This window comes from Opisthocomus hoazin, chromosome 1 (assembly GCF_030867145.1).
Source record: "Opisthocomus hoazin isolate bOpiHoa1 chromosome 1, bOpiHoa1.hap1, whole genome shotgun sequence".
In the NCBI taxonomy this organism is placed as follows: Eukaryota; Metazoa; Chordata; class Aves; order Opisthocomiformes; family Opisthocomidae; genus Opisthocomus; species Opisthocomus hoazin.
In genome coordinates, this window is record NC_134414.1 from 108678022 (window position 1) to 108704218 (window position 26197).

Sequence of the window (26197 nt, forward strand, 5' to 3'; positions counted from 1 at the left end):
CGAGTATGTTCAGCTATGAAAACACATGCACCCAAGCGGCAAGTACTTACTAGTGTACACTGATATTTATAGTCACACTTCAAACTTAGCCTTACAAGAATGATTCAACATCTTTATTTTTCCCCTGTAGCTGCTTCTTTTTGTTTGTTTGTTTCATTTTGTAGAGCAGAGTTCAGATTGTTTGTGTGTATTAGGATATGGCAGTCATGAGACGTTCAGGTTGCTTTATTTTCCCTTAAGCTAATGTGTAAATGTAATCTTTGCAAAACATGCAGTTCTGTCTAAAAGATGTCAGGGCATAAGTTATGGGTGGTTTCTGTATAAATCCAACCCCTTTCCTTAAAATATTATTTAAAAAAAGCATGTGGTATCTTTACTTGCAAAATATTGTTTCAAACTTCCATAGAGATTTCAAGCTATATACAGACTACAGTAACAGTTTAAAATTATATCCAAAAGTGTGTTTTGGGCTCAAATGTACATTTTTCACTGTCCTTAGATTAAAATCTTAATATAATGCCAATTGTGATAGCATTATCACAGCATCATAATTTTGCTTTATCACTGCTGGAGAGCGTTATTACTAAGTGAAATTTTGGGTATTTGATCTTTATGCCATTTGTCTCCCATATAATGAATATTTTTAAATTTACAAAACCTTTTCAAAATCCTCATTCACAGAAGTCTTCCTCTGTATGGTGCACCAGCATAAGAACATGTCTATGTGCTATGGTCACTCTACCTTCCTTCTCCTGAAAAGAGTTGACTTACTAATCGTCTTGCATAAACCAAGATTTGCTTAACAATAGCATCCTGAAAATACCTATTCAAAACATGGGCTGAGTTGAGCCTTGGGAGGGGAAAGTGCAGAAGATCTGTGAAATGAGCCTAGCTGCCTGCTCTTGGAGAGAGTTTTATTGTGTCCATTCCCATTAATACTCTGAGATGAGCAGTTAGCTTTACACCTCTGTAACCACAGAGGGTTCCGAGGAGTGTATCCTGTACTCTGCTGGGTTGCTCTCCACCTCCCTTTATTTTCCTGCAGTTAGCAGGTAGGCTTCTCATAGCCCATGTGTTACTGCTTTCTTTTCTCCCCCAGGGTTCCTCTGGGTCTCATGGGAGAAGGGCAGAGCTAGTACCTGAAAGCAATGAAATGTTCTCAGGCAGTGCTCTCCTCCTGTGCCCCCCCTCCTTAGAAACACTCTGTGTTCATCCCTTCTTAGTGTTGTTTCTCTAGCAGAGAAGTTCACTGTCAGAAACTTTTGCAATGGAAATCTAAGGCTAATTGGCAGAGCCTGGAACTCGGCCCGAATATAGAACATATGCTAGTATTTAACATCTTTAAACCAGATGTTCAGCAAAACCAGAGATTTGACATCTCTGGAGATAATCACATACCAGCCTCATCTGCAGCCTTCGCTCTTCCTACTCTGAGTAACACCTCCACCCATATCTGACAAAATTGACAGCACTCTTTCCAGATCTTAGAGAGCTCCTGAGCAGATACCACACATACGCACATGATGAGAAAGCGTGAGGCTGTGTCATCGCTAAGGCAAAAGTTGCTTTTAAGGTAGGCTTCTTGAACACTGGCTCCCTTTCCTCCTTTATATTTGAGCCACTCCAGAGTTGCCAGATAATACTGTTACTCCTCTGCTCATGCGTGAAGGATTTCTCCTTGCATACTGTCTAGTGTTATCTATGTCTTGCTGTGATTTTACCATACAATTTTGTGCACCCAGTATATGCTTGATCATATTGCAGAAATAAAGTAATCCAGCATGGTTATGCATAATTGAAAATCTTCTTTCTCTCAATCTGAACTGTAACATCTACTGCACACCAGTTGATACAGCTTTCCCAAGTACAGACTGCTGCTTGGAGATAACTTAATGATACAGTTCTGTAGGATACAATACATTATATAAAATGTGAAACTTATTCCATAAACTTGCTTATTCATATGTAGTCTTGGCAGAAACACACTACATAGTATTCTCCTGAATTACAGGAAGCAGACTTCATGTTACAGGGTATAACTGATGTAGCTGTTTATTTTCAAGTGTTGGAGTATAGATATGTGCTCTGCTTTAGAAAAGTTTCAAGACTGAATTTTATCATCATTCTGAATTTACAAAAGTTTGTGGAGAGTGAATACTGAAGAAATCAAATTATCTTTTAACTGTATATAAAACTGAAATAATAGCATGTTTCTAAACATGGTCATACTTGCTGATCTCTAATTTGTATCAGTCTGGCTTTCCCATGCTGCTGCAAACTGTTATCTCCTACAAGTAACTACAATCTAGCTAGGCCATTTTTAAATATGTAAAGCTGTCTTGTGGCAGTGTTCTTTCTGGTTTTACTTTCTCAATCTACTGCTTTTCTTATGCAATATACAGCTTCTCTTCTTTCTCTGAAAAGGTCTTGGAGCTCCTCCCAGTCCTGGGGTAGCTAGGAGAGAAGTAGAAGGTAACATAATTTTTGTATTCTAGAAACAGATTTCTAATTTAATAGCTGAGTAATATTATTGTCCTTGTGATAGTAAAGGTGATTTCATGAAGGTATTGTTTAGGATCTTTTTTCTTGTGTTTAACATAGTCTTCAGACAGGCAAGTTGCTCGGTGATTTTCAGTGATGGTGTGAATTGTTATAGAAGGCAGTCTTCATTTATGAAAAACGAAGTGATTAGACTGCACTAATCAGGAAGAATACTTTGAATACTGACTTTTAGAAGAAGTTGTAGCTGACTGATTGCTAGAATAAATACTATACCTGTAACTAAATCAGAAATCTAGGAAGCCATATTTTTTTGTAAAGAGCTATATAAGTTTATAAGTTCATATATTTTGGAGAGAGAAATTCCATTTAAATAATTTTGCCTATGATTCAGTATTTTTATCACTTCCTAAAGAGTTGTATGCACAAAATACACTGTATCTGTTTTCATTCTGTGATATACATTTATGAGAAGCATCTCTCTTGCATTATTCTAGTTGGACTATGTGCGTGTAGTGCTGAATGGGTCCTGTTTTAGCCATGCCAGCAGAGTCATGGTTTTGTGTTTCTTCTTATTCCCTCAGGAATGTGACTCTTTGTAGCAAATATAGACATGGCAGTGGAAGTTCTAATATAGTCACGATCAAGATGTCCTCCTGTATACTATAGTTAATTTTGGCTATATTGCTGGTTCATTTTTCTAAATCGGCAAAATCACTATATGAATAGAATAGTTCAGGTTGGAAGGGACCCCTGGTGGTTACCTATTCCAGCCCCTTGCTCAGAGCAGGTTAAACTGGTGCCAGGTTGCTCAGGATACAAGTTGCCTTACTGGGAACTGTACCCAGAAATCCATCCTAAGCGGTTCCAAGAAAGCAGCATTGTCTGACAAATGGAAGCCAATTTGATAAACTAAGTCTCTTATGTACCACAGAGTGTTCCTTCCAGCTCCTGTAACTGACATGGTGATTTTACCTTCCTGGGAAATAGGCAACAGAAACACAAGCCAGAATTGTAAACTTCTTTGCCTGTTAGAAATTGTGCCCTTTTCTGAGGTAATGGTAATTTTTTTTCATATTTTGCACTTCACAACTTGAATGTTGCATACAAGGTTGTCATTAGCATCAGCATGTAAGTGTTGAGGTTGGTGCTTTAATATATTTATCCCATAAACAAAGACAGTAGGTTCAAGAACTTTGGTGTAGACCCTGTAGATTGCTGAACCATGAATAATTACAGATGTACTCTTCTGATTGCGCGATTTTTTGAGTCAACTTGTTACATAAGTTCTCTTTGTTTTAAAGACTGCTGTTAAAATATCTGCAGAATATACTACAAAGGAAAACAACAACTTCTAGCACGATTGAGAACACAGGGTACCTGTACAAGTGGGCATCTTTAGCTTGCAATAAATAGGAGGTGATTTGACTTAATTTGTAATTAGAAGGGTCAAATTACTCCACGTGTGCCATGGGATAAGAGTGTGCTAGAGTAACAGCTTAGCTGATGGATAGACTTTAATATGTAACAACTTTTTAAAAATCACTAATGTTTTTTTTGCTCCCATTTCCATTAGTGATAATGTACTATTGCTGTATAATACCCGTTGGTAGCTTATCTAACAAAGATAATCTAATTTTCTTTCCATGCTTCAAAGCACAAAAAAGTCCTGGAACACAAAGAAAAGATAACTTAGGTAATACAGATACATGCTTTGTACTAATTATAATACAGAAAGAAGTTGATTTTGAAATACGTTCTAAGTCAGTGATCTCTAATATCTGTTCCAGTTCGTAATCAGCCTCCACCTTCAACTGGAATTTCAAGTGCAGGAACTGCTGGATATGGTACAACCAGACCGGTAGGTATTCTGTCTTAAAATCATTTTCCTCCAAAGTTTCTGCAGTGTATTATGCTGGCAGTGGGCTTTTGTAAGTCATAACAGATGTAAGAAAATTGCAAAACTGACTAGTCATTTTACAGCTTATATGAGTTAATTCCCTTAACATTTCTTGTGTATTGACTAAAAATACTTTAGCATATATACACTGGACATGACTGTATTGTTTTGCACTTTATGCAGTCACTTCATAGGCTTCCAAATAATATCACATTTTATGTCCACTTTTAAGTAACTGCAAAGTGCAAAGTTATTCTTGATATTATATATTTCTGTTGACTGCATTGCTGATTGGCTATGATAAAATGTGTTATCTTCTGTGTTCAAATGTATATCCTGATAGTAGTTAATTGCTTGCAAGCAGTTAATGTATTATATAGGTAGGTGATGTGTTACATTGCTGATTACTTGATGTGTAATGGAATTTTGTACCTTGTACCTTTAAAAATTAAATTTCACAAGAGTCTTCATGTGAAAGTGAAACATTCAACTATTTCAACAAAATGGTCAACAAACATTAGTTCTGCATTTCATTCTTTATTTGTGGAGCTGAACTGAAGGAACTGAGTGAAGGATTTGTGGGTGCTTGAATGCTTCACTACAAGCAAGAAATCAAGAAATGGAAGACATCTGCCTTATTTCTCTTAACAGCAACAAGCAGGAGCCTTGTGTTAGGGAAGGAGGAAGTGGTTTCATAGCTATAGGTCTCCCTAAAAAATTACTAAGAAATTGTGTTGTTTGTTGATAATTCTCTAAACTTTGCAGCGTTATTTCAGAGACATTTTTTGCAGCAGCATGAAGGGCTTGGCTTTTCTTTCTGTATCTACATCAACCACAGTATTTGTGTTTACTTTGTTCCCTCTGTTGTGGCAGTTCCAGACTTAGATCATACCTCTTTATACCTGGGCTTTTTATACACTAAAAAGCAGCAGAAGCTGGCTCTTTCTTATCAGTTTCTTGGTCATTAGAGAACTTTGTTTTCCTTCTCTAAGGCATTTCGCTCTTCTCTTTGGAGTAATGTTCACAATGACACTGGCAGGATGGAGAGCACGGATATCAGTCTTTGGTAAGGCTACAAAGCATTCTGCTTGCATAAATGCCAGTGGGATAGATACTGATGAGGTTTTTGACTTGCGCACAAATACGGTGTCTCTTCTTTCATTTCGTATCTTTCTTTCAGGTAAAGTGATAGACCAGTTGTTGCAGATGAGAGAGGGAGAGAGTGAGTGTGAAGAAGCCATTAAAATAAAGATGCAGCTAACCACAAGAGTTTAGGTTAAATCCATATAAATTTGTTTTATAAAAGGTTGTAGAGTCCTTTTCCACCTTTTAAATGAGCAAGAAGCAAAAGAACGCTGCCAGCTGTCCAGAGAACCAGAGTTCTTGTAAAGCTTAAAGGAGTTGCACCGTGCTGCTATTGCCATTTCTATTGTACTCCTGTACAGTATTGAAACCACTGAAAACTACTGTTGAAAGCCACCATTGAAATCACATTTTGCTGATTCATTATTCTCAGAGATTGATTCTCACAGTGAGCAGTTCTTGATCTTTGCACTTTTTTTGTTATTTTCCCAGAAATGTAAAATGCCCTTTTCTAAAATTTGGATAGAGAAAACCTGGAATACACAGGAAAGAATCTATTCATTTATCACCATGTGCCTCACTTTTTTTTTTTTTCCTTGTAATCTGGAGCCAGCACAGGATTTGCCATTTCTAAATCAAAATAATTCAATAAAAAAATTTGGCGTACAGAAGAGACTCCATCAGCGTCTTGGAATTGGCCTAAGTGCGAGAATTTTTGTTCATACGAACAAAAGTAGTACTGTTCTCTTGTTCTATGCTTCTCAACACCCAGGCTGGACTACAGTTAGAGCTGCTTGCCAGTGTCCAGGAAGAGCCACGGTGCTGCAATTGCCAGCAGAATTTGATAGGACAAAGCTGACGGCGTCTCTTCCTTCGCAGATGTTGAGATTGTCTTTTAAAATGCACAAAACAGAAAACCAGACACCAAACCCCTCAACAAACCGACAACCAGGTGTTATAAAAGGTCTGAAAAAACACCTCCTTGGATCTGCTGGGCTTTTCGAGCCTGAGCTGAGCCGCCGCTGGGGCTTCCTGCCTGGCGTTGCCCCTTCCCTCGTGTGGAGCGGGGCTGGGGCAGCGTTCCGTCCCGAGGGCTTCAGCACCACGGACAGCCGCCGCGGCGGGCGCCGCGTCCCACCGAGCCTCCCCACCGTCGTCATAGAGTTCCTTTCCGTTCCTGCTCTGTTCCTTTTTGATGTGTGTCTTTTCTTTCTTTTTTAACGCATCTTGGCATTTAATCCAACCATCCTTATGCCCACTTTCAGAATATTCAAAGAAATGACAAAATGGGTCTTGGCAATTAAAAGGAAGACCCGTATTTCAGAGGTTAAGTGGTTTTAAAGCATTTAGAAATTTGGGAAGTGGACTTGGCCAAGCATAATGGAGCAGATGTTATACAAAGTCTTTGAAGTAGCGTACATAGATCTAGTAAAAGTAAGATCAAGGATGATGCTTGTTTTGTGGTGGTGAAGTTCCTTAAATCATTTTTGTGTGGAGAGTTGTGTAATAGAGTTTACTCTGAAAACTATGTCTAGAACATCCACTGTTACTAAGATTTTTGTAAGAATATACCACATACACAAAATTTTAGAGGAAACAAATCTTACAGACTATCTTGCCTCAGGATCTTTTTTTTCCCCCCTGAAATCTAGAATTTTTATTCTAACACTTTACATTCAGCTATCAGGTGTTGTGTTTGTAATTCACTCGTCTTCAGTTGTAATCTGGAATAGTTTCATATTTCTCTTTAAATATTGATGTAGGCTTTTAATTTTGTTTTATGAGAGCAATTCCATTCCCAGCATATTAACTTCTGTTCCAACAAGTTTGGGAAGACTCCAGCCTTCAGATGAGACAGAATTTATGTTTCAATGATCTTTCTTGCTGAGGAACAGGAGTAACTGCCTTACAATTAGCAAACCTGAGTTTCGGAGAAAAGAACTAACTATGGTCTTTTATGCATATCTTGGACTTGCACTATATAAAATTGACTGTAGCTGCTGTTTGCAAATGGCAGGCTATAATTGTAGCCTGAAAGGTAGATGGTGTCTGCAGTCTGCATTGACAGTGGGTTGTCAATGTGTCCTTATGAGATCTCCAAATAAAGTAGTTGCTGTTGCTGGTTTTGTGGCTTACAATAATTCACAGACTTGGGTAAAATTAACTTTTTAATACTAACAAAATAATAAGTATTTCTAACATTGTTGCACAGGTAAATATTTATATAATGTTGAAGACAGTTGTAAAAGTGCTTTGCTTTGAATTGAACCATCATATTGTTTTAAGAATATGTTCTTTGGTTTTATATGTGCATACAAAAATAGTTCAGCAACTGTTTATCAAAGAATTTATTTTTCACAGAGTCCTAATTATACTCAATCATTTAGCAGTAGATGACTGCAGATCCAAAGCAGAACTAAAATACTTTCTTTTTACCAATTACTATGCCAGACCATTCCACCTCGAGCAGGAGTTATTAGTGCACCACAAAGCCATGCCCGTCCCTCTGGGGGAAGACCAGCACCTGAAACTCAGACCAAACCAGCTGAACCACCAAGGGGTAAGTTTACTTTAGAATCTAAATATAAATGTCACTGTTCAGTCAAGAGATACTATCTCTGGTTTGAATTCTTTGTTTTCAACAGATGTCCTCATTTTTCACTAGAAATTAAGATTCTCGAATGTAGTAACATTTGGCAGTTTCTGTTAAACATCGACGAGTATTGAACCCTTACCAGATAACAGGCAGCAGTCAAATGAGGTCTAGACCCATAGATTTCATGCTATGAAGAGAAACTTTGATCAGATTGCTGTATTTTGGTCTGAGCACATTGGTGTGTCCTATCATGTGTGTTGATCATTGGACCATTCTCTGCACTGGTTGCTCTGTAATCGTAATATTTGGAATAGTGTTTATGTTTGACTCTCAAAGCCACTTCCTAAATCTAAAGATAAAGGGTTTTTAAAAATTGTATTAAGATCAAAATATGCATTTTATAATAGTGACTTCCAAAATACTTCTAAATATAACTGAAGTACACTTAAGAATGACATGGTTTCTGGTTCTCTATTTTGTATCTATAGTAATTTTTAATGGAGATATGCTGAGCTTTTGATGACTTCTGTTCTAGTTGCAATGATTACCTGCTGGCCTTACAGCCCCTTCTTCTGCAGTTCTGTTGGGTGCTTCCACAGCCACATGTTCTCATTCATGCCATTCTTAAGATTTCTATTACAGTTCTTTACAATGAGAAACACTGGAAATGTACTTGCAGGCTCGCCTTTGCTTCCCGAACCACTAAAGCCTCAGGCTGCTGGACCTGCTCAGCCCACCACTCCGCCACCACCTGCACTAAGGATGCAGGAGCCTCTGATACCTGTGGCATCGCATCCCGCTCAGACAAGTGCCCCACAAAGTCTGGAACCCCCACAACCGCCCCCTCGTAGCCGATCATCTCACAGTTTGCCTTCTGAATCTGCTCCTTCACAGCAGCAAGTAAGTGAAACAAACTTGTATGTATGTTTTTTCATTAGGCAAATTAACACAGCTTGTACTGAGTACTGTAAATTTGTAAGAAACTCCTAAAGCAAACAAACGAAAATAAAGGTTAAAAGATTGGATTCAAAGATCATCAGGATCTAGTGGGATAATACTTAATTGCTTATGTGTTGTCTGTGAATAACTAACATCTTAAATACTAAACATTTAACTTAAGATTTCTTATGACAGACTTAGAACTTATGGACAACTTGTTCTTAAAATTATGTTGTCACTTGGCAATTTTGTATGGAAAAATATTCAGTCTAAGAAATTTAATTTTATAAAGACACATGCATGACTTAAACTGCATAGTAACTAGCTAACACAGGTTATGTTTATAAAGTAAGCTTTATAGATCACATGATGTGGTACTTTGGTGATAATTTATTGCAGGAAGACAATACTGATATATACTTAATAGATACTTTCCCACTCCCTAGTGTCAATTAAAATATAGAAACATATCAAAATAATCTGAGAATGTAATACAGTAACATTAATATTTTGTTCTGTGGGACCATTTAGAGTGTTATTTTTTTAAAAGTGCCTTTTTGTAGGAAAATCCATAGTTTCTTACTCCTGTTTAAAAAATGCAGAACTAGGTTTTCAGTGTTGTTTATATATACATAAGGCTAAACTTCTTCAGTAAAGACCAGTGTTGTTAGTTTTTACAGTATCAGGTTCTAGGCCAGATAATATACTACTTGAATAAAAGCACAAATTTATTGAAGCTGATGGATTTGTGCCCACTTCTTACCAAGAGCAGTTTTGTGGTTTTGTTTTCTGGTGTTCGGGTTTTTTAAAACATTAACTCAGTTGTGGATGTTTATGACTATGGAAGTTTGCATCAGTATTTTAGATTTTACCTTATCTGTACGTCTGAAACCCACTTTCACTAAGGCAGTTAATTAATACCTATTTTGTACCACAATGAAGCAGACAAATTCAGTCCTCTGAGTTGATTTTGAATTCTGATTGAAAAATCTTTAATTTCTCTTCCTTTCTGCTGTACCTTTCTCTCTGCCTGTTAACTTTTTTCATTTTGGAACCTTAGGCCAAAAAACGGAGGATATTTTTGAATATACAGGTAGAATATCAGGACTTCTTGTAGTAGTTTGTTAGAAAGTATGAAGTGTTGCCAGCAGAGAATGTATATGGAGGCATAAGGTACTTGAGAATATACCAATTTTGTGAAGAGAAAGAGATTGCATTGTGTCACTTTTGAAAGCGTTACGCCTTCTAAGTGTAGTTCTACCACTGATTGTTTTGTGAAAGAGGTGCAAGCAGTTCTTTAAAAATTATTATGAAAATTACGTTTGTCTGGTGTATGCACAGCAATCAAAAATACGCTTAAGAACACCATAAAAAGGTTTTTGAGCAGTGTAATGCTGTGGCTGTATTGCTAGCAATATCCAAACCAGACGTTTAAGACTAGTTCATGGAGCTATGATTTTCTCTGCAATTAGATTTCTTCAATTAATACAGGCTGTTCAATCACAAGGAAGGCTCAGTTTGAGCTGCATTTGTTGTCTCCAGCTTAAGTTTTTTTATTTCCCTTTTCCTTTCTCCCTTTTCCTTTCTCCCAGTTTAGTTAAATGACGTTTCTTTCATTTACTGATGATCATTTGTAAATATGAAGTTTTCTGAGAAAAGGTCTTTAAATAAATACAAAGTCTTTTGAGGGGTAGTGGATAAAAGTCCATCCTTTGATTCAAAGCTCGATCGTGATATTTAAGAACCTAAATATCTCCTTATAAAAATAATACAGAATACCAAGCAATACATCAAAATAGAAAAGTAGCGATTGTAAATAAATTTTATTTATTGTAAATTAAGGAGATTTGGGGTTTAGATTGAATGAGACGTCTTACGGGTGTTTTTCAGCGTGAAAAACTATTACTATAGATGAGTGATTGTACCAACACAGTTCCCAGAATGAGGGCCACAGTGCTTTTCGTGTTAATAGATGGCTAGAATTAGACCATCAGTAGTCAAATTCTTATAATCAGTCTTCAAAAATAGTTCAATCAGCTGCACAATGACTGTCTTGTGGAAACAACATTAGAATTAGCTTGAGCTGGTTAATTTTTTTACTCTTAATGGTAGAGCTTATAATTCTTCAATAGAATCCAACAGAAATTTAAAATTTAGTATAGTGTGGAAAAAAAAAAAAGAAAATTTTGGTTATTCATATCTAAAAAAAAAAAAGGCTTTGTGAAGTATTTTTAAAATGAGGTTGTTTTGTTACTTGGATTTTCTTCCTAATTTTCTTTCCTTTGATGTCTGTTTCTCTTTCACAAGCAGGAGCAACCATCAGGGTAACAGGTATCTGACTATTTACCAATCTTGTATGTGGTCTCCATCTATTCAAGCAGAAGAGATGTATGAATCTTGTTTTCATACATCTGCAGTCTCATCCACATTAAATCACCTGTCCACATTAATGAATTGACTGTCATACCATAGTTTGCTTTTTCCTTTCATAATGCAATTAAAATTGATACTGTTAACTGTATTTATTAGTGCCATGGCAAATATTTTGCTTCATCATCTTTTATGAAACAATTTGAACCTCACATATGTTGCTGAATCACTGCTGAATCTCCTGGTCTCAGCTGATGGGTAAAAAACGAGTAGGTGTTGGAGTTAACAGTTCTTTTGAATACAAATGAATCCTGATACAATTCCACTCCCAAAGTTTTTTCAAAATAAACCCCATATTTCACATTTCTCAAAGAACAGAAAACTTACTGTTACCCGAAGTAAAATATACTGTTTGTTACAATTTAAAAGCATTTGGTTCCAGAATTACTTGGACAGAGTTTTTACTTACAATAAAGAGCAATTGGGATTCATAATTTCTTTGGGATCTTGTACTTTTGATCACTTGGTTAATGAACACAGGCCTTATGCGGCTTGGCACCAGCTGGCTTTGATTTACAATCTTTATACAGTTCAATTTTTTATATTTCCCCCCTCAGTTACTTGATGCCTTTGTTTTAATATTATTTTCAAAAGCACTTACTATTTACATATAAAAATACCAATATTGAACTACTCTATGGTTTGGTAACATTAAGCCTCATCTATTTTGGAAACACTCTGACGTAGCAGGACCAGAGATGCATAGAACAGACATTGCTGTTTCAACAAAATCACTAGAGCAAATGCGTTGCTGCCAGCGTACTCCTTCTCTCCTACCAACCAATTCCAGATACAACTGCAGTTTTTTTAAAACAAATGACTATGATGGATACATTGGGAAAAGCTTATGGTATTCTTATTATTCCTGAGAGTCTCTAAAGCATATAACTAATTTTGCGTAGCTGCTTAAAGTGGATATGTGGAGACATGCTTCAAACTATTCTCAATAAATGCAGTAACACCAAGAAGTTTAAAGACTGAGGCTAGGCTATAATACCATCATATTTTAGTTGACAGCTTTAGCTAACATCCTAGTTCAACAAAACATTAGTTAACAGAATTTTCATGCCTAATACCCAACTTACTTGGGTGTATTAAGTTGATGTGTTAAAATGACAAATTTGTTTGTGAAATTTGAATTCTTAGAAGCTATTTTAACTTAATTCTTTGCTTTAATAAAGGGAAGCTCCAAACTCTGTTCTGTCAGTGTGATGACCCAAACAAATTGTAGATATTCTACCTTTTTTGGACAGTTGTTATAAGGTACAAAAGTTGCATTGCTGTTTGAAGAAGTTGATAAAAACAGGAATATTTTGTTTTTAAAAGATGAGGAAGTTTTGTGGAGAAAACTCTGTCTTCTCCATTTGGTATTATTCTAAACAATGATAACTTGCCATTTCAAAATATTACAAACTGATGATTGTAGCTTCACATGTCAGGAAGCACCGGAGATGCCTACAGATGCATATGTCTACATAGAAATGTCTAAAGTGCATATACTAATAACACTAATTTTTCCTTTCATTGTGATGCTTAAATATTGCTTGTAACATCAGTGTTATAAACTCTCAAACAAGGAGACCTCGAGGTTTTATTTCCTGTCTGTGATGGGTTATCACTTGTTTAGAATACAGCGTAATTTCCTAAGTTCTTTAAAGAATTTCTGCTCCAGTTTCCACTAGTGCTTTTAGCTAGGCTTCTGACTTGCATGAAATAGATTCAAGTTGCATCAACCAACATGGGGGGAGGGGGGGGGAAATTGCGTTTAACAACTAGTAGGCTTTTCTTCAGAGGAGGGGTTAAGGGTTATTGTTTTCCAGAAAAGAAGCAATCATTCTACTCCATGTGCATTGTGCAAGTTACAGCCAAACTGTATTGAGGTTTCCGTTTAGCCCTAAGAGCTTCTTGTCTTCTCATAGAAGAGTGAGAAATGGGGAGTCAGTAAGAATCATAAAACACAGCCACGTGATTACTAAGCACCTTGTTTTCTTTCCAGATTAAAACAAATGGAACATACGGCACTAAGCTTGAAACACAATTAAACAGTGACCCTTTTGAAGATTTGTCATTTGAGCTGCTTGTGTCAAAGATGCAGACATCTGTTCGAACGTCACCTGTTCCAACTTTAAACCAAAAGGAGTTGATACAGTTGCCTTCAGCAACACAAAGAAATGCTGATATTTTAAATACTGTAAATTGCATGCCAGCAATGCCTCCTATTCCAACCTTTAACGCATCCCAGGAACATAAGCGCAGCTCTCCAAATCCATTTATTACTGGACTGAACTGCACAAATCCATTCACTGAGAGAACTCTTAATGCTGGAAACCCATTTAGAACGGAAACGCAAGAGTCTGAAATAACTTCACATTTACTAGAAGGACGTGCTGCTTGCAATCCTTTCCCTTCTCTGAATCCCCCCAGCTGTAATACAAGCAAGCCTGTATTTTCTGCTGATGCATCTGAAAACACTTTTTGCGTGCGAAGTAGATCTCTCATGGTGAAAAACGTACAGCCAAAAGGATGGGTAACGTTTGAGGAGGAGGAGGAGAATTTCAATGTAAAGCTAAAGCCATCTAAAAGTGTTTCTGATTTTAAGCGAATCAGTTCCAGGAAGTCAGCTGGATCTCCAGATTTTCCGGGCACTGAACAAAATACTTTTCTTGGTTCAGACTGGAATAGAAGTTCTACTGATTGCTTCTATACGATGCCAGCGAGACGACCACCTGCACCTCCTATACCGTCAAGAATAACCAGCAACACATCCCCTGCAGATCCTTTCACTTCTTTGGCACCTAAGGTGTCGCCAACGCATGATTTTACAGAAAGATAGATGTTCAAAAGTAGAAGAGGTTATATTTGTTGCTACATTTATCCAGTAGAATAATTGGGCATTTGAGATTATTCTGTGTGCAATAATTAATTGTCAAATGCACTGAAACTTAACTCTACTCGTAAACAGCCACTATTGTTTATGTATAAATTTTGAATATGTATATATGGTAGAGCACAAGAAATTGTCTGAAACGTATTAAAATCCCAATATAATAGTATTTGAATAGACAGAGAAAAGAAGGATGAGCTACTAATCTCATTAAAATACACCACTCTTGGAAGTAGTTTTTGTTTAGGGAGCTCTCCCATTTCTGTTCCCCTTTGTGGAATTTCGGAAAAAAAGAGCGTCCCTGCTAGTAGCCTCCCCCACTCCCTTTTTACTGTTTTGTTAATTGATATTTATAAGTATTTACCAAAGAGCTGCCAAAGTTTATTGAGATTTGAATGTTGACAAGTATTGTTTAGAAGTTGTTTAATTTATAACAGAGGCTATGGATAATTGTAAGGCTTATATTTGAATTTGAGGCACAACAAAAATAGTTTAATTTCAAAATACAAACAAAACTTTGCATATTAATATATTCAATACTTGACTTTAATTTTTTGTGTCAGGACATTTCAGCTGTTAAATCTTATTGTGACATATACTCACTAGCATTACTTCAGAACAATTGTTCCGTATCATCCATTTATTCCTTACTATTTTAAAGATGCTTTTTTCCACAAATTGGAAACAACTGCCGCAACACATTTTTCCCTCAAGGTCTGGAAGCAAATTCCCCTTGGGTTCTGTGATACAAAGCAGTCTGTACCAGTTGCAGACCAGATGCTGGAGCTGGCCTGTCCCGCTCTCCTCTTTTGCTCGTTAGAAGGGCTTTCTTGTCCTGTAGAAAGACCCGAGTGAGGGAATCGGCAGCCGTGTTACAGCATCTGAGGAGAAGGTCATCCCTACGTGACTGGGCTGTCTGCTCAGCGACCTCCCCATCTGCTGGACTTATTGCTGCATTTTCAAATTCTTGCTTTCCAAGAAAACAGGGGAACAGTCAAGGGGAACAGTCATTCTCTGAGCTGAACGATACCGTTCTGTCACTTTTGCAGTTAAAACTAAACGAGTGGCTCTTCCTCGCCCAGGGACGGGGACCATCCTCTGTGGTGCTGCTCTGAGGCTGGTGAAGGCAAAGTCACAGCTCTGCATATTGCGCTATAAAAATGCAGCTCTTTGTGCTTTTACGATTTTCTGAAGCTCACGTGAGATTACATAAAATACGGTATGTTGTCATCTCGAGGCAGTTCAGAATAACCGATTTCCGTAGCTCTGTGTACCTGTGCTGTAAAACCCTGCCGTTCTCCTTACATTTCGCAGTGTCTTAGGATGTGACTCGCGTGCACCGCTGCGGACTTTCACCCAACGCTGAGCGTGTCACAGTGTCGTCATCTCTTGGGGGACCGCAAACGCACGCCTGCGCGCGTTGGCTCATCTGCGAACAAACCAGGCACTGGAACACAATGTGCTGGTGTTATGTTTATAGTATCAAAATACATGGCAACAGTACTTTTTTAAAAAAGAATTCTCAGAAGCTATCAAAACATTATTTATGAAATAATCCCCTCTTCCTTTAAACAGTACATAGTTAGCCACGAGCTGAGACTGGACGGAGGAGCGCCGACAGTGACTTTTATATTGTGCTTTTTTCCCCGTTCAGGCCAATTAAACAGCGGCTGTACATTTAAAGCAGCAGTGGTACGGTACGCTTTGTGCTTCGGTGTGTGGGTTACCTTGTTCTGAGCTGTTGCTGTCAACATCTGTGTGATTGGTGTGTTGGTGTGTTCGTACCTTAGCGGAGCAGTTCTGGGGGGACACCTCCTGCTAGTGGGAGTCACGTGACAAAATATGTTCTTTGTCGAGTATTTAATTACAGTGATTAAAAGCTGCTGTCTGAAATGTACCTGGCGTACAGCACCTCTCCACTTTACAGGATGGCGGAGACCGATAGTGAAAAAAAGTGCGGAGGTCGCGAGAAATGCTCAAAAACAGAAACAAATGGCGCGTGTGTATGCCTATAGCTGCCCGCTGTAACGTGTATTAATGGGAATAATTACTCGCAGAAGTTCTGCAAATACTAAGAATTAAAATTAGAAACGCTCGGCGCCTTTCCCTGAGTTCTGTGCCCCGCGCGGTAAGTTGCTCCGCGCGACATGACCGACCTGACGCGACGTCTGTGGCCTTCCCGCGCCACCGGCTGCGCCGCGGGAGGCGGGGGCGCGCTCGGGTGCCCGGCAGGAACCCCAGCTCTGTCTCCTTCGGTGGCTCGGGTGCTTCTCGGGCACACTCTCTGTCACGATTATCGCGACGAGGCGGGGCGCGGGCCCTTTAAGCGCCTCGGGTGACGGCAGCGGGAGAGCCGGAAGCGGAAGCGCCCGCGGGCCGGAGGGCGGGGCCGGCGCCGTGAGAGGGGAGGCGTGGGTGCGGCGGCTCTGGTGGGCGCCGGGGCGGAGCCTCTCTCCGCGCGCTCCCTCCGCCCCCTCCGGTATCCAGGGACGCGGGCCGGTTGCTGTGGGTGGAGGGGCCACGGCCGCGAGGGCGTTAACGGCCGCCAACGGCCGCCGCCTCCCCCTGCGCCGAGCGGCCCCGGCCCCGCCATGGTGCGGCTGCACGTGAAGCGCGGCGACGAGAGCCAGTTCCTGCTGGAGACGGCCGGCGGCGCGCGCCTGGCCGAGCTGGCCCCCCGCGTCGCCCGCGTCTACAACGGGAGGCTGAAGGTGCAGCGCCTCTGCTCAGGTACCGGCGCGGCGTCCCCCGGAGGGAGGGCTCGGTCCCCGGTCCGCTGCCTGCGTCCCCGCCGGCCGGGCGGGGGTCAGCCCCGGAACTGGGGGTCCCTTCAGGCGGGGCCGACCCCGAGGGTGCGGCCCGGCCGCGAGTACCGGGTGTGGTGTGGTGTGTGGGGCCGTGCTGAGGCTGGTCTGGAATAAAAAGGGTTCCAAAACGTGGGCACCGTGGTTACCGTGCTTTCAGCGCCCTTTCTTTATACAGATCATAGAATCGTTACGGTTGGAAAGGACCTCCAAGATCATCGAGTCCAACCGTCACCCCAACACCACCATGCCTGCTAAACCGTGTCCCGAAGTGCCACATCTACACGTTTTTTAACTCCACCACCTCCCTGGGCAGCCTGTTCCAATGCCTGACTGCTCTTTCAGTGAAGAAAATTTTCCCAGTATCCAATCTGAACCTCCCCTGACGCAACCGTTGCTTCACAATACTCGCTAATAGACTCTTAGCCTTTATGTTCTCATGTGGGTGCCTGTTATTCCCAGCCACGGGAACAGAATTCCCATTTCTTGGGACTTGGGGTATTTCTGCTGTGTCTGTTGCAAGATGGATGCGCTTTAATTAATATGGTGATGGTAAAGAGGCTGGAGGGCCTACAAGAAAAGGATGCCATGAAGTGGGCTGACAGCCGGACGAGTTGTTCCGGGGGAAGGTAGTGAGCGTAGCGTGCAGGCCCTGCATCAGATGCTGTAGGCTAGGTGACAGGGTTGGGAAACTGCATCCACGTGCTGTCTGTTCTCACTGCGTGAGGCTGTGCATCAGTAACCAGCAGTTACACCTCTCGTCTCAGCTAGAACTGCCCTGGGCCGCTGCTTCTTGATTAGACTTAAACTACTACAGAGACTTTTGTTTATTTTTTATTTCATACAGGGTGTGAATTTGATGCTTTGGGTCAGATGTGGTATGGACAAAGCTATAGGTAGCCCGGTCACATATTTTCTCAACTGCAAAGAAATTAATTACTGTGTAATGATACAATGTTTTTCCATTTTGAAAAAAAGTTGCTTTCCAAGAAGTACTTAGAAAAAGGAATATGCAGTCAGCTAAAGCTGACTAAGGAAATACCAAAAAGAAAAAGTTTGTGGCCAGCAAGTATTGTCTAGGTTTGCATACCCACACTGTGTCATCTGTTACATTGGTTCATATGTGTGTGAAATATGTGAAGTATAATGTAATTGCAGCAATATAGCTATAATTTGTGTGTGTATGTATACCTTATTATGTATTTCATATACTTAGCTCTTTAGATACGGAAGGCTAGGAGCAAGTTTTGTCTGCGTGCACATAATGTGAAAGGCTTTTGTAAATTATATGTTGTCAATAACATAAATTTTTTAATCTTGTACTCTGAACGCTTTGAAGAGATGGAGGAGCTGGCAGAGCATGGTGTTTCCCTGCCTTATAACATGCAAGGACTGACAGATGAGCAAATCGAAGAACTGAAGTTAAAGGATGAATGGGCAGAGAAGTGTGTACCAACTGGCGGAAGTGTCTTCAAGAAGGACGAAATTGGGCGAAGAAATGGGCATGGTAAATCAATCATAAATATTTGTTGCTTTCCCTGCAGATATAGGTAATCTATAATATAATGAGGAACATGAAAACCGTTAATTCTGGATCTTTCATTTTTACCTCACTGTCCTGGAAGACGAAAAAGAATTAGTAGATACTAAGTATATGTATTTCAGGTCAGCATGTTAGCTGGCTCATGTTTATTTGCTAATTATAAACGTAGTCCTATAAATAAACTATATTAAAGGTAGTCATAGGTTTATTAAGTAGTACCTATTTCAGGAGCCAGCTTTCACAATAGATCAGCTGAAATATCAGTCACATACATAAGTCTTCTGTCTCAGGTTAGGGCCTGATGCAGTGATGATTTAAAAGCCTAAGCGGTAGTATATCTCTTCAGCACATATGTTGTTTAACTTTGCAACTGTAGTACTTGGAAGTAAACTCCCAAGACAACTAAACAATTATCAGAAGCAAATTTTACTGTTTCACTTAAATTTATTCTCCCTATTTGTAAATGCGTACTTGTGTGCTGTTTTTCTCCAGAGACTCCAAGATACATTAATAGGTTGTTTTTCTAATATTTCTCTTTTTTCTCATTCACTGTTTACTCAGACCTACTGAACTCACTCCTGTCACCTTTTCCTTCTGCGACTTCAGCCAAGTGATTTTGCCTTAGCACTTGGGGTGCGTATTGAGCACCACTTTACAGTCGAGAGCATGAGGGCTGATTGCACAGAAGAGACCGCAGTTGTCTTCTTGCTGTCTGTTTCTCTACTCCCAACACCACAACAGCCCTTGTCGGGTCAGGAGCCCTTTAGACGTTGATTGCAAAGCAGCTCAATTAAGGCAGAGTCTTTGAATAACTTAGTCTTAGCTTGTCATATGCAAACAGGTTACTCCAAGTGTCTCATTTTGCAGAAAGTAATTCTTCTAACGCAACATTTTGCCTGATCAAATTTAAGCCTTTGCTGAACTTGACTGAGAGCTTATATTATAGCTAAATTTTTTTCTGTCCTAACTGTGTTCTCGGAAATAGCCGAGTGTCTCGTGTGTAGGCGTGCAGACAAAGCCTGTCTTGTTTGGCATGATTGTGAGCAGTGTCAGGCCTTACAGCAAAAATTTGCAAGCAATGTTAACGTAAGGACAGTACCACTTGTAGTTGTACTCAGGCATTTATTTGTTAGTGGGAGGACAGCTTTGTAATATTAACAGTTATAATATTGAACAGCATGTAAATGTGGGCTAAACTAATTGCCATCAAATGATGCATTTAAGTGTTCAGCAGTGAATCAGTATGAGTTAATTGGATTTTTGTTTCTGAGGAGAGGCTTTCTGTAACAATTAAAACAGGTAACTATAATATGAAATGCACGTTGTATTCGCAAAGCTATGTTTGCTGTTAGACCGAAATTTTAATTGGGAAAGTCAGAAAACTCAAAGCTTTTGTCCCCTGTTATGCACATCTGCCAGCACAGCCCATAATAGTTGTAAGTACAGCATAGGAAAGAGTTTTGGTTTTGGTTGGGGTGGGTATGAGATCATGGCTGTGGCATTCTACTCAGTATTTTTGTCCCAGATGAAGTTCCAGATACCAATTACATGTGTTTGTGGAGAAGTAAGTTTGACTCTCCCACGAGAAATACTCGTTTGTTTCTTAAGGTCGTAAGAAATATGGCAATGAACTGTCAAAGTGGTAGATAGACTGCAACTTAATAGTGCCTCTCTTGCTTTGTGATGTAGCAGTTTCATATCCTTACAGCAGAGAATAACCTGGACAAGTCATTTTGGTTTCTTTGTAGTAAGTGTAGACCATTAAATACGTGTCTCTTCTTTTTAGCTCCGAATGAAAAAATGCAGCAAGTTATAAAGAAGACAATAGAGGAAGCCAAGGCATTAATCTCTAGGGTAAGTATCCTGAAGTAGCATGTGGTATGTGGGACTTTCTTAACAGGGGCTATGTAGCTGGGCAGCTTAAGGAAAAAATAGACTTCTTTCAGCGCAAGGGGTTTTTTTTGAATAATATCATGAAGTGATGTGAATAGTCTAGTAAAAGCTGACATTTCTGTCAATGATTTTCTTAATGGCTTTTGGCAAGCTGGTTCAACAAGTTAAGGAATCAGATATTAAACTGCAAGTGAACGCTGGCAGCTGAGACCACGTTGAATGATTAAACACATTTAATTTTGTCCACACACTCTTAATTTGCTATTGATGCATTCTTTAGGCAAATGCTTGTCGTGTTTTCTGGTGAAAAGTTAACTGCATTCTGTGATGTTCCTGGAATAAAATACCTTTTGCTCGTTAACACAGTCTTTTGAGTTTTATGAATAATTAATTGAAAAATGTGTTCCAATCTCTTAGATTAGTCCTTGATTTTACAAGCACTTGGACTTGTGCTCAGACCCGATGAGTTTTTAAGTTTAAAGATAAGCGTGAGGGTGTGCCCTGATGAGACTATGGTTTTAATTATTCAGCTTCACCTTACCAAATCTGTAGATGCTCTTTATTGTGTCTCAGCTTTCATATGACTTTGAAACACAAATTCAATAATATTTATTATCGGATTGGGTTTTTTTTGTAAACAGCTGCAAGTATTTTTCTTCTCCTCACCCCTACAATTCTGGGAATTAGTATGTGTGGAACTTCTGCAACAGCTTTATACCAGTTATGCAAATAGATAATGTTACTGAATTTTTAGTGTTTCCTGTGTGCTTAAATTGGCCTTCTTGGCTGTTTTGTTGCGGATGACTGTCGTATACGTGATTCAGAGTGAGCAGCTCAATGTTTGCAGAGGCCTCATGGAGGCAAGCAGAGGAGCTGCCCTGTTGGCTGGCAGCACTTCCAGTGCGCGGAGTTGCAGCAAACCTTTCCTGAATTGAGGCAAGATTTCAACCAAACTGTTCTGAGTTGTAGCAAAATCTATGCAAAGTGAGAGAGGTTTCAGATTAAATCTTCTGGAATATAAAGATTTTCTTTATAAGAAGGTGGTCTTTTTTTTCTGTTGGATTGCATCTCATCAACTGTATTTCTAAAAAAGGAGGAAATTAATGATGTGTAGGTTTACTTCTTGAGTTGAAAATACTTGAAGATCTGGTCTCCACTTTGCAAGTCTTCCTGGGTGAAACTTCCAACTGTATACCATATTGTCATTTACAATAAAAAATTGCAGAATTGCCATGCTGCATGCTGACTTACTCCAGAAATTACCGCCATTCACTGGTGAATGAACTTAAGAATAGTTTTATGACATGATTTGTTAGATTCATCACTTCATAATGATGAAAGTGAAGAAATATGCCTGTGTATTAAAAAAAAAAAATAAAAGAAGCTTGGTCATCTGAGATTGGTTGTACTTGCCAGTTAAGTAGCTGAAGAATGTCCACAAGGAGGCAACATTCTCGTACTCTCTTTTTTATAAACCTTGCTACTTAAAACATTGGAACTGTTAAATCCATAAGCAAAAACCTTTTCTTCTCTTCCAGATGTGCCTTGTTTTTCCTCTATCCAGAGCAGTAGGGTTTGGAGTGGTCTCAAGTATTTGATCTTACAGATCTCTGCCTAAGCTGTGCAATATGCCAAGCTTTACTCTTCTGCTCACATGTGCTCTATTTTTCCTGAAGCTTTCGGCCCCTTCTGTAGCTCTCACTTGAATTCATTCTGCTGTTTTTTGAATATTGTTCATGAATCCCAAGTATTTGGAACAAAAGACTCCCAGTTTCTGTGGTCACATGCGTACCTACTTGAACAGCTGTATCCCACAGACTTTTGTTACTAAATGCCTCCTGGACAGTTTGGTGAAGGTATCTCACACACACACGCAGTGTAAGCAAGCTAAATGGAGGGGGCAAAAGAGTAGTGATGTATTCAGAAGTCAGTGTTCTAAAGAGAATATTTGTGCTCCTAGTAACTTTGTGCAGCCAGTTAGCTTTGCTCAAATATCCCACTGTGGAACCTTTGAACTGATTACAAAGCAAGGTCTTACTTCATATTTTCTTAAATGACCAGTGATCCCTACCTATATTTCAGAAACAAGTTCAGGCCAATGTGTGTGTTACCATGGAGATGGTGAAAGATGCACTGGACCAGCTCCGAGGGGCTGTGATGATTGTGTATCCGATGGGATTGCCTCCACATGATCCGGTTAGGATGGAGTTTGAAGATAAAGAAGACTTGTCGGGAACTCATGTATGCAGTAAAGTATTTGGATTGTATGTAGTGCCTGGGTTAAATGTGTGCTATGCCGTTCTCCATTTTATCAGTGGAGGTTGTTTTCATTTACGTGACAAATTTTGTTTAATATTTTTGTCTGATAGTGTATGTAAAAGCACACCAGTTGCTTAACTAGAAATAAGATGAATGAAGTTTATTTCAAATACTACATACAAAGTAGAGTTCAGGTAAGTCTTGGGCCCATTTTACATGTCGTTTCTTTCTAATGCCAGTATTGACAATTTATTGCCCAAAGTGTTTGTGTTAGATGAAGATTGAATGGAATATGAATTAAAATTCTGTAGATCAGTATGGGGAGAAAAATATAGCAGAAGTGTAGTGTAAAATCAGGTGAATTACATTGGTCTTTCTGTTAAGAATTCCAAAAAGATTTTCTGGGAAAATTTTTCTGGTTTTGAAAAAAGCAAAAACCAACACCCCCTCACCCCCCAAACACTTCACCTTGTTTCTTTATTTGTCACAGGCTGGACTTGAAGTTATAGAAGAATCAGAAGCACAACTATGGTGGGCAGGAAAGGAGTTGAAAGAAACAAAGTTGCTGTCTGACTACGTAGGCAAAAATGAGAAAACAACGATCATCGTCAAGATACAGAAAGTAAGCATTGCTGGAAGATTTCCTTACACCTTTGGCTGTCTGATTCTCTGTGGAAGAGAATTGTCAGTGGGTGTATAAAAGGGATTATATTAGTTCCATCTTAAGTGTCTTAAAACTGTACAGGTATTTTAAGGTTTTAATTTGTTATATTCTAAGTTTTTCTTTAGTAATTCCTTTGCCTGTTAGTTAAATACTGTAGTTGCTACTACTCCAGAGCACTTTTCTGAAGTACAGCTGAGGTATTTAAAAATAGATGAAATACAAACTGAAACGTTTAACTAACCTCAGCAAGCTCTCAGTTCCATCTCAGTGCAGAGCACTTAACAGACGCAGTCGTTCAGGCTGCCCAGTTTTTCTGATTGTACTTGTGAATGTTTTTCTCTCCGTGTTCTGGCCTTTGAAAAACAGTTTTAGTGTTCTCTGCATGTATTTCATCCCCATTTCAGTCTGTTCCGTGTCTTAAAGACAGTGTCTGTAAAACAGTAATTTCCTGCCTGTGATGTCCTCAGCTTCCTGATCGCAGATCCTCAGACTGTCTCGGTTGCCTTGGAAATGTGGACATGCATCTTCTCTGAGAGGGCGCGGGTTGTGGAAGAGCCTGATGTTACGCTCTCCCAAAGCGTTCAGTGAGAACTCACTGAATGCTGTCAGAAAGAACAAGCTGCTGGGCCTGCACCACCCAGTTATGCTATGCTGTCGGCTCTAGCTTGCCTAAAGCTCCCACCTGAAATTTTTTTGAAGAAATGAGACTTTCCAGTTGTTAGAGATGGTGAAGCAGATGAGACCTTCTGTATTAATTGTGAACACAGGTCTGAGTCACCCTCTGGAGTAATGAGCTAAAATGAGGCAAAGATCTCCCGCTGCTGCTCAGTTTTATAGATGTGATGCTTCAGCAAAAGCCAGTCATTAAGTGTAGGTTGGTGTCTGACACAATGATCATGTTCTTGCAATATCAGAATTGGTACCAAGCTACTGGGACTGTTCATTATTTTTATGGACAAAATTATTTGTACTAACTGTGCAGTTGTGCTCATCTCAGGTGAAAATGCCATACTCAAGGGAAGAATGTTTGGTGTTTCCATTCACTTTCAGAACTTTGTTAGAAGATACTCACCCTGTTCGTGTGTGTGTATATATATATATATATATATATATGTATGTAAAATCATATTCAGAGGGTGCTTTGGTGAATGTCAGATGTCTCAGAGTACTTATCCATAGCTCAGAGTTATTCTGGAGCTGCATTTCACTTCCTTGTCTAAAGGGAGCTTCTCTGCTACAGAAAGCATTAATGTTGTGGCAGAGATTGTTATCTGCAGGTGTCTGCAATAGAATTCCTCAAAGATAAGTCAAGTGATGTATTTGTCGCTTGGAAGACCACAATTGCTTTCTTTTTCCTATCAGAAGGACTGAAAAATTGTGTGATAACAGCCGTTGAAGTGTAGGCTCCCAGCAAAGTTGTCTTACTGTTTAATTAGCTGATGGACCTCTTCAGGGAATGTGAAGTAGAAAGGTGGTTTTCTGTCTGACAAGGGATGCCTGCATTCTTGGGTTGGAGAGATAATTTAAACCACCGTGGATCCTTTTTCTTCTAGAGAGGATTCACCGTCTCCATTCAGACTGTTCTGTTTGCTATTGTTGACAATAGCAGTCACCAGCTATTTTCTGCTGTGTGCATTATTTCTTCCATGAGGACAGTTGCCTGGAAGGAAATAAAAAATCTTTATTTGTAGTGTTTTGTAACTGCCTTCCTTCCCTGCTTTACTAAGTCGTATGCCATCTTGAGTCTGTATTAGCAGGGGAGCTAAAGATGGATTGTGAGACATCTAGAATGGCCTTAAAGCAGAGAGATTTATTATGTCTTTTAGAGCGGAAGTGTAAGTAAAATAGACTCAGTCCTGCTTGCAGCTGCCGTTGATGTTCACAAAATTGACAGCATGATTCAGATGCTGAGATGAAAAAATAATTCTCACTTGAATGCAGCAGAAGTTTCTCAACATTTATTTTCCTGTCCTGATTAAGTTTGAGAAATCCTGCTGTCTGAAGATCTTTGCTATCTTTGCATAGCGGCTTTTCTTCTGTATTGCAGATGCATCATAAATAGAATTTACGATTTCCCTTTCAGAAAGGACAAGGAGCTCCAGGGCGTGAACCTCCGATTAGTCATGAAGAGCAAAAACAGATGATGCTGTATTACTACAGGAAGCAGGAGGAACTTAAGGTAACGGTGTCTTTTTAATGCATGTGAGCTGTGCTGTTGTAGGCCCTACCCACGGGTTACGTTGGTTACTGCCTGCTTAACCTGTCGGTTCTGTTTACAGAAACTGGAAGAGGATGATGACGACTCATTTCTAAATGCTGAGTGGGCAGACAACCATGCTTTGAAAAGGCAATTTCATGGTGTAAAAGACATCAAATGGGGGCCAAGATGAAGCTCTGCAAACACCTTTTTGCCTCTTTAAGGTGTTCAGTCAATACACTTGTTTGCAATGAGGAGTTGTGTTGTGTGCAGTAGGTTCTTCTGACAAAAGCTGAAACTGTCACTTCTGTAGCAGATGCCTGTTTCAGCCTTAGGTTTTCAGTAAATGTTTGTATTTCTGTGTAACTGTTGCAGCACTTGTCTCTGCAAAGAACAGAATCAATCTTGTTGAAGTTTGTTATTTTCTTAGAAACTTGTAATTTGAATATTGAGATATTAAACTATTTCATAGATAATATGTCTAGTAAATATGCACTAGAATGTTT

The 26197-nt window shown here is 39.4% G+C and overlaps 2 protein-coding genes across 12 annotated transcripts in view; both read left to right on the forward strand.

Annotated features, from left to right (window-relative positions):
- The window catches only part of SYNJ1 (synaptojanin 1), a 66194-nt gene extending 49772 nt beyond the window's left edge, over nt 1–16422 (forward strand). For 3 of the 11 annotated variants that reach the window (XM_075432852.1, XM_075432784.1, XM_075432792.1), the window contains 6 exons: nt 2425–2472; nt 4157–4195; nt 4290–4360; nt 7934–8042; nt 8758–8978; nt 13444–16422. In XM_075432852.1, coding sequence (XP_075288967.1) covers nt 2425–2472; nt 4157–4195; nt 4290–4360; nt 7934–8042; nt 8758–8978; nt 13444–14280 — 1325 coding nt within the window. In that variant the 3' untranslated portion in view covers nt 14281–16422. Of the gene's footprint in view, nt 1–2424; nt 2473–4156; nt 4196–4289; nt 4361–7933; nt 8043–8757; nt 8979–11324; nt 11349–13443 lie in introns of all 11 variants that reach the window. The other 8 variants (XM_075432827.1, XM_075432799.1, XM_075432808.1 and 5 more) reach the window with 4 other exon arrangements.
- Nucleotides 16423–16696: 274 nt separating this feature from the next.
- On the forward strand, nt 16697–26197 carry CFAP298 (cilia and flagella associated protein 298). The gene is made up of 7 exons (XM_075432885.1): nt 16697–17061; nt 18475–18642; nt 20465–20532; nt 22654–22812; nt 23321–23452; nt 25578–25673; nt 25774–26197. The coding sequence occupies exons 1-7, from the start codon at nt 16923–16925 to the stop codon at nt 25882–25884; spliced, it is 873 nt and encodes a 290-aa protein (XP_075289000.1). The 5' UTR covers nt 16697–16922; the 3' UTR covers nt 25885–26197.

Coding starts and splice junctions, on each gene's coding strand:
- CFAP298 (XM_075432885.1), top strand. CDS start 16,923: ATGGTGCGGCTGCACGTGAAGCGCGGCGACGAGAGCCAGTTCCTGCTG. Junction 23,453..25,577: donor TCATCGTCAAGATACAGAAA/GTAAGCATTGCT, acceptor TTTCCCTTTCAG/AAAGGACAAGGAGCTCCAGG. Junction 25,674..25,773: donor GGAAGCAGGAGGAACTTAAG/GTAACGGTGTCT, acceptor TTCTGTTTACAG/AAACTGGAAGAGGATGATGA.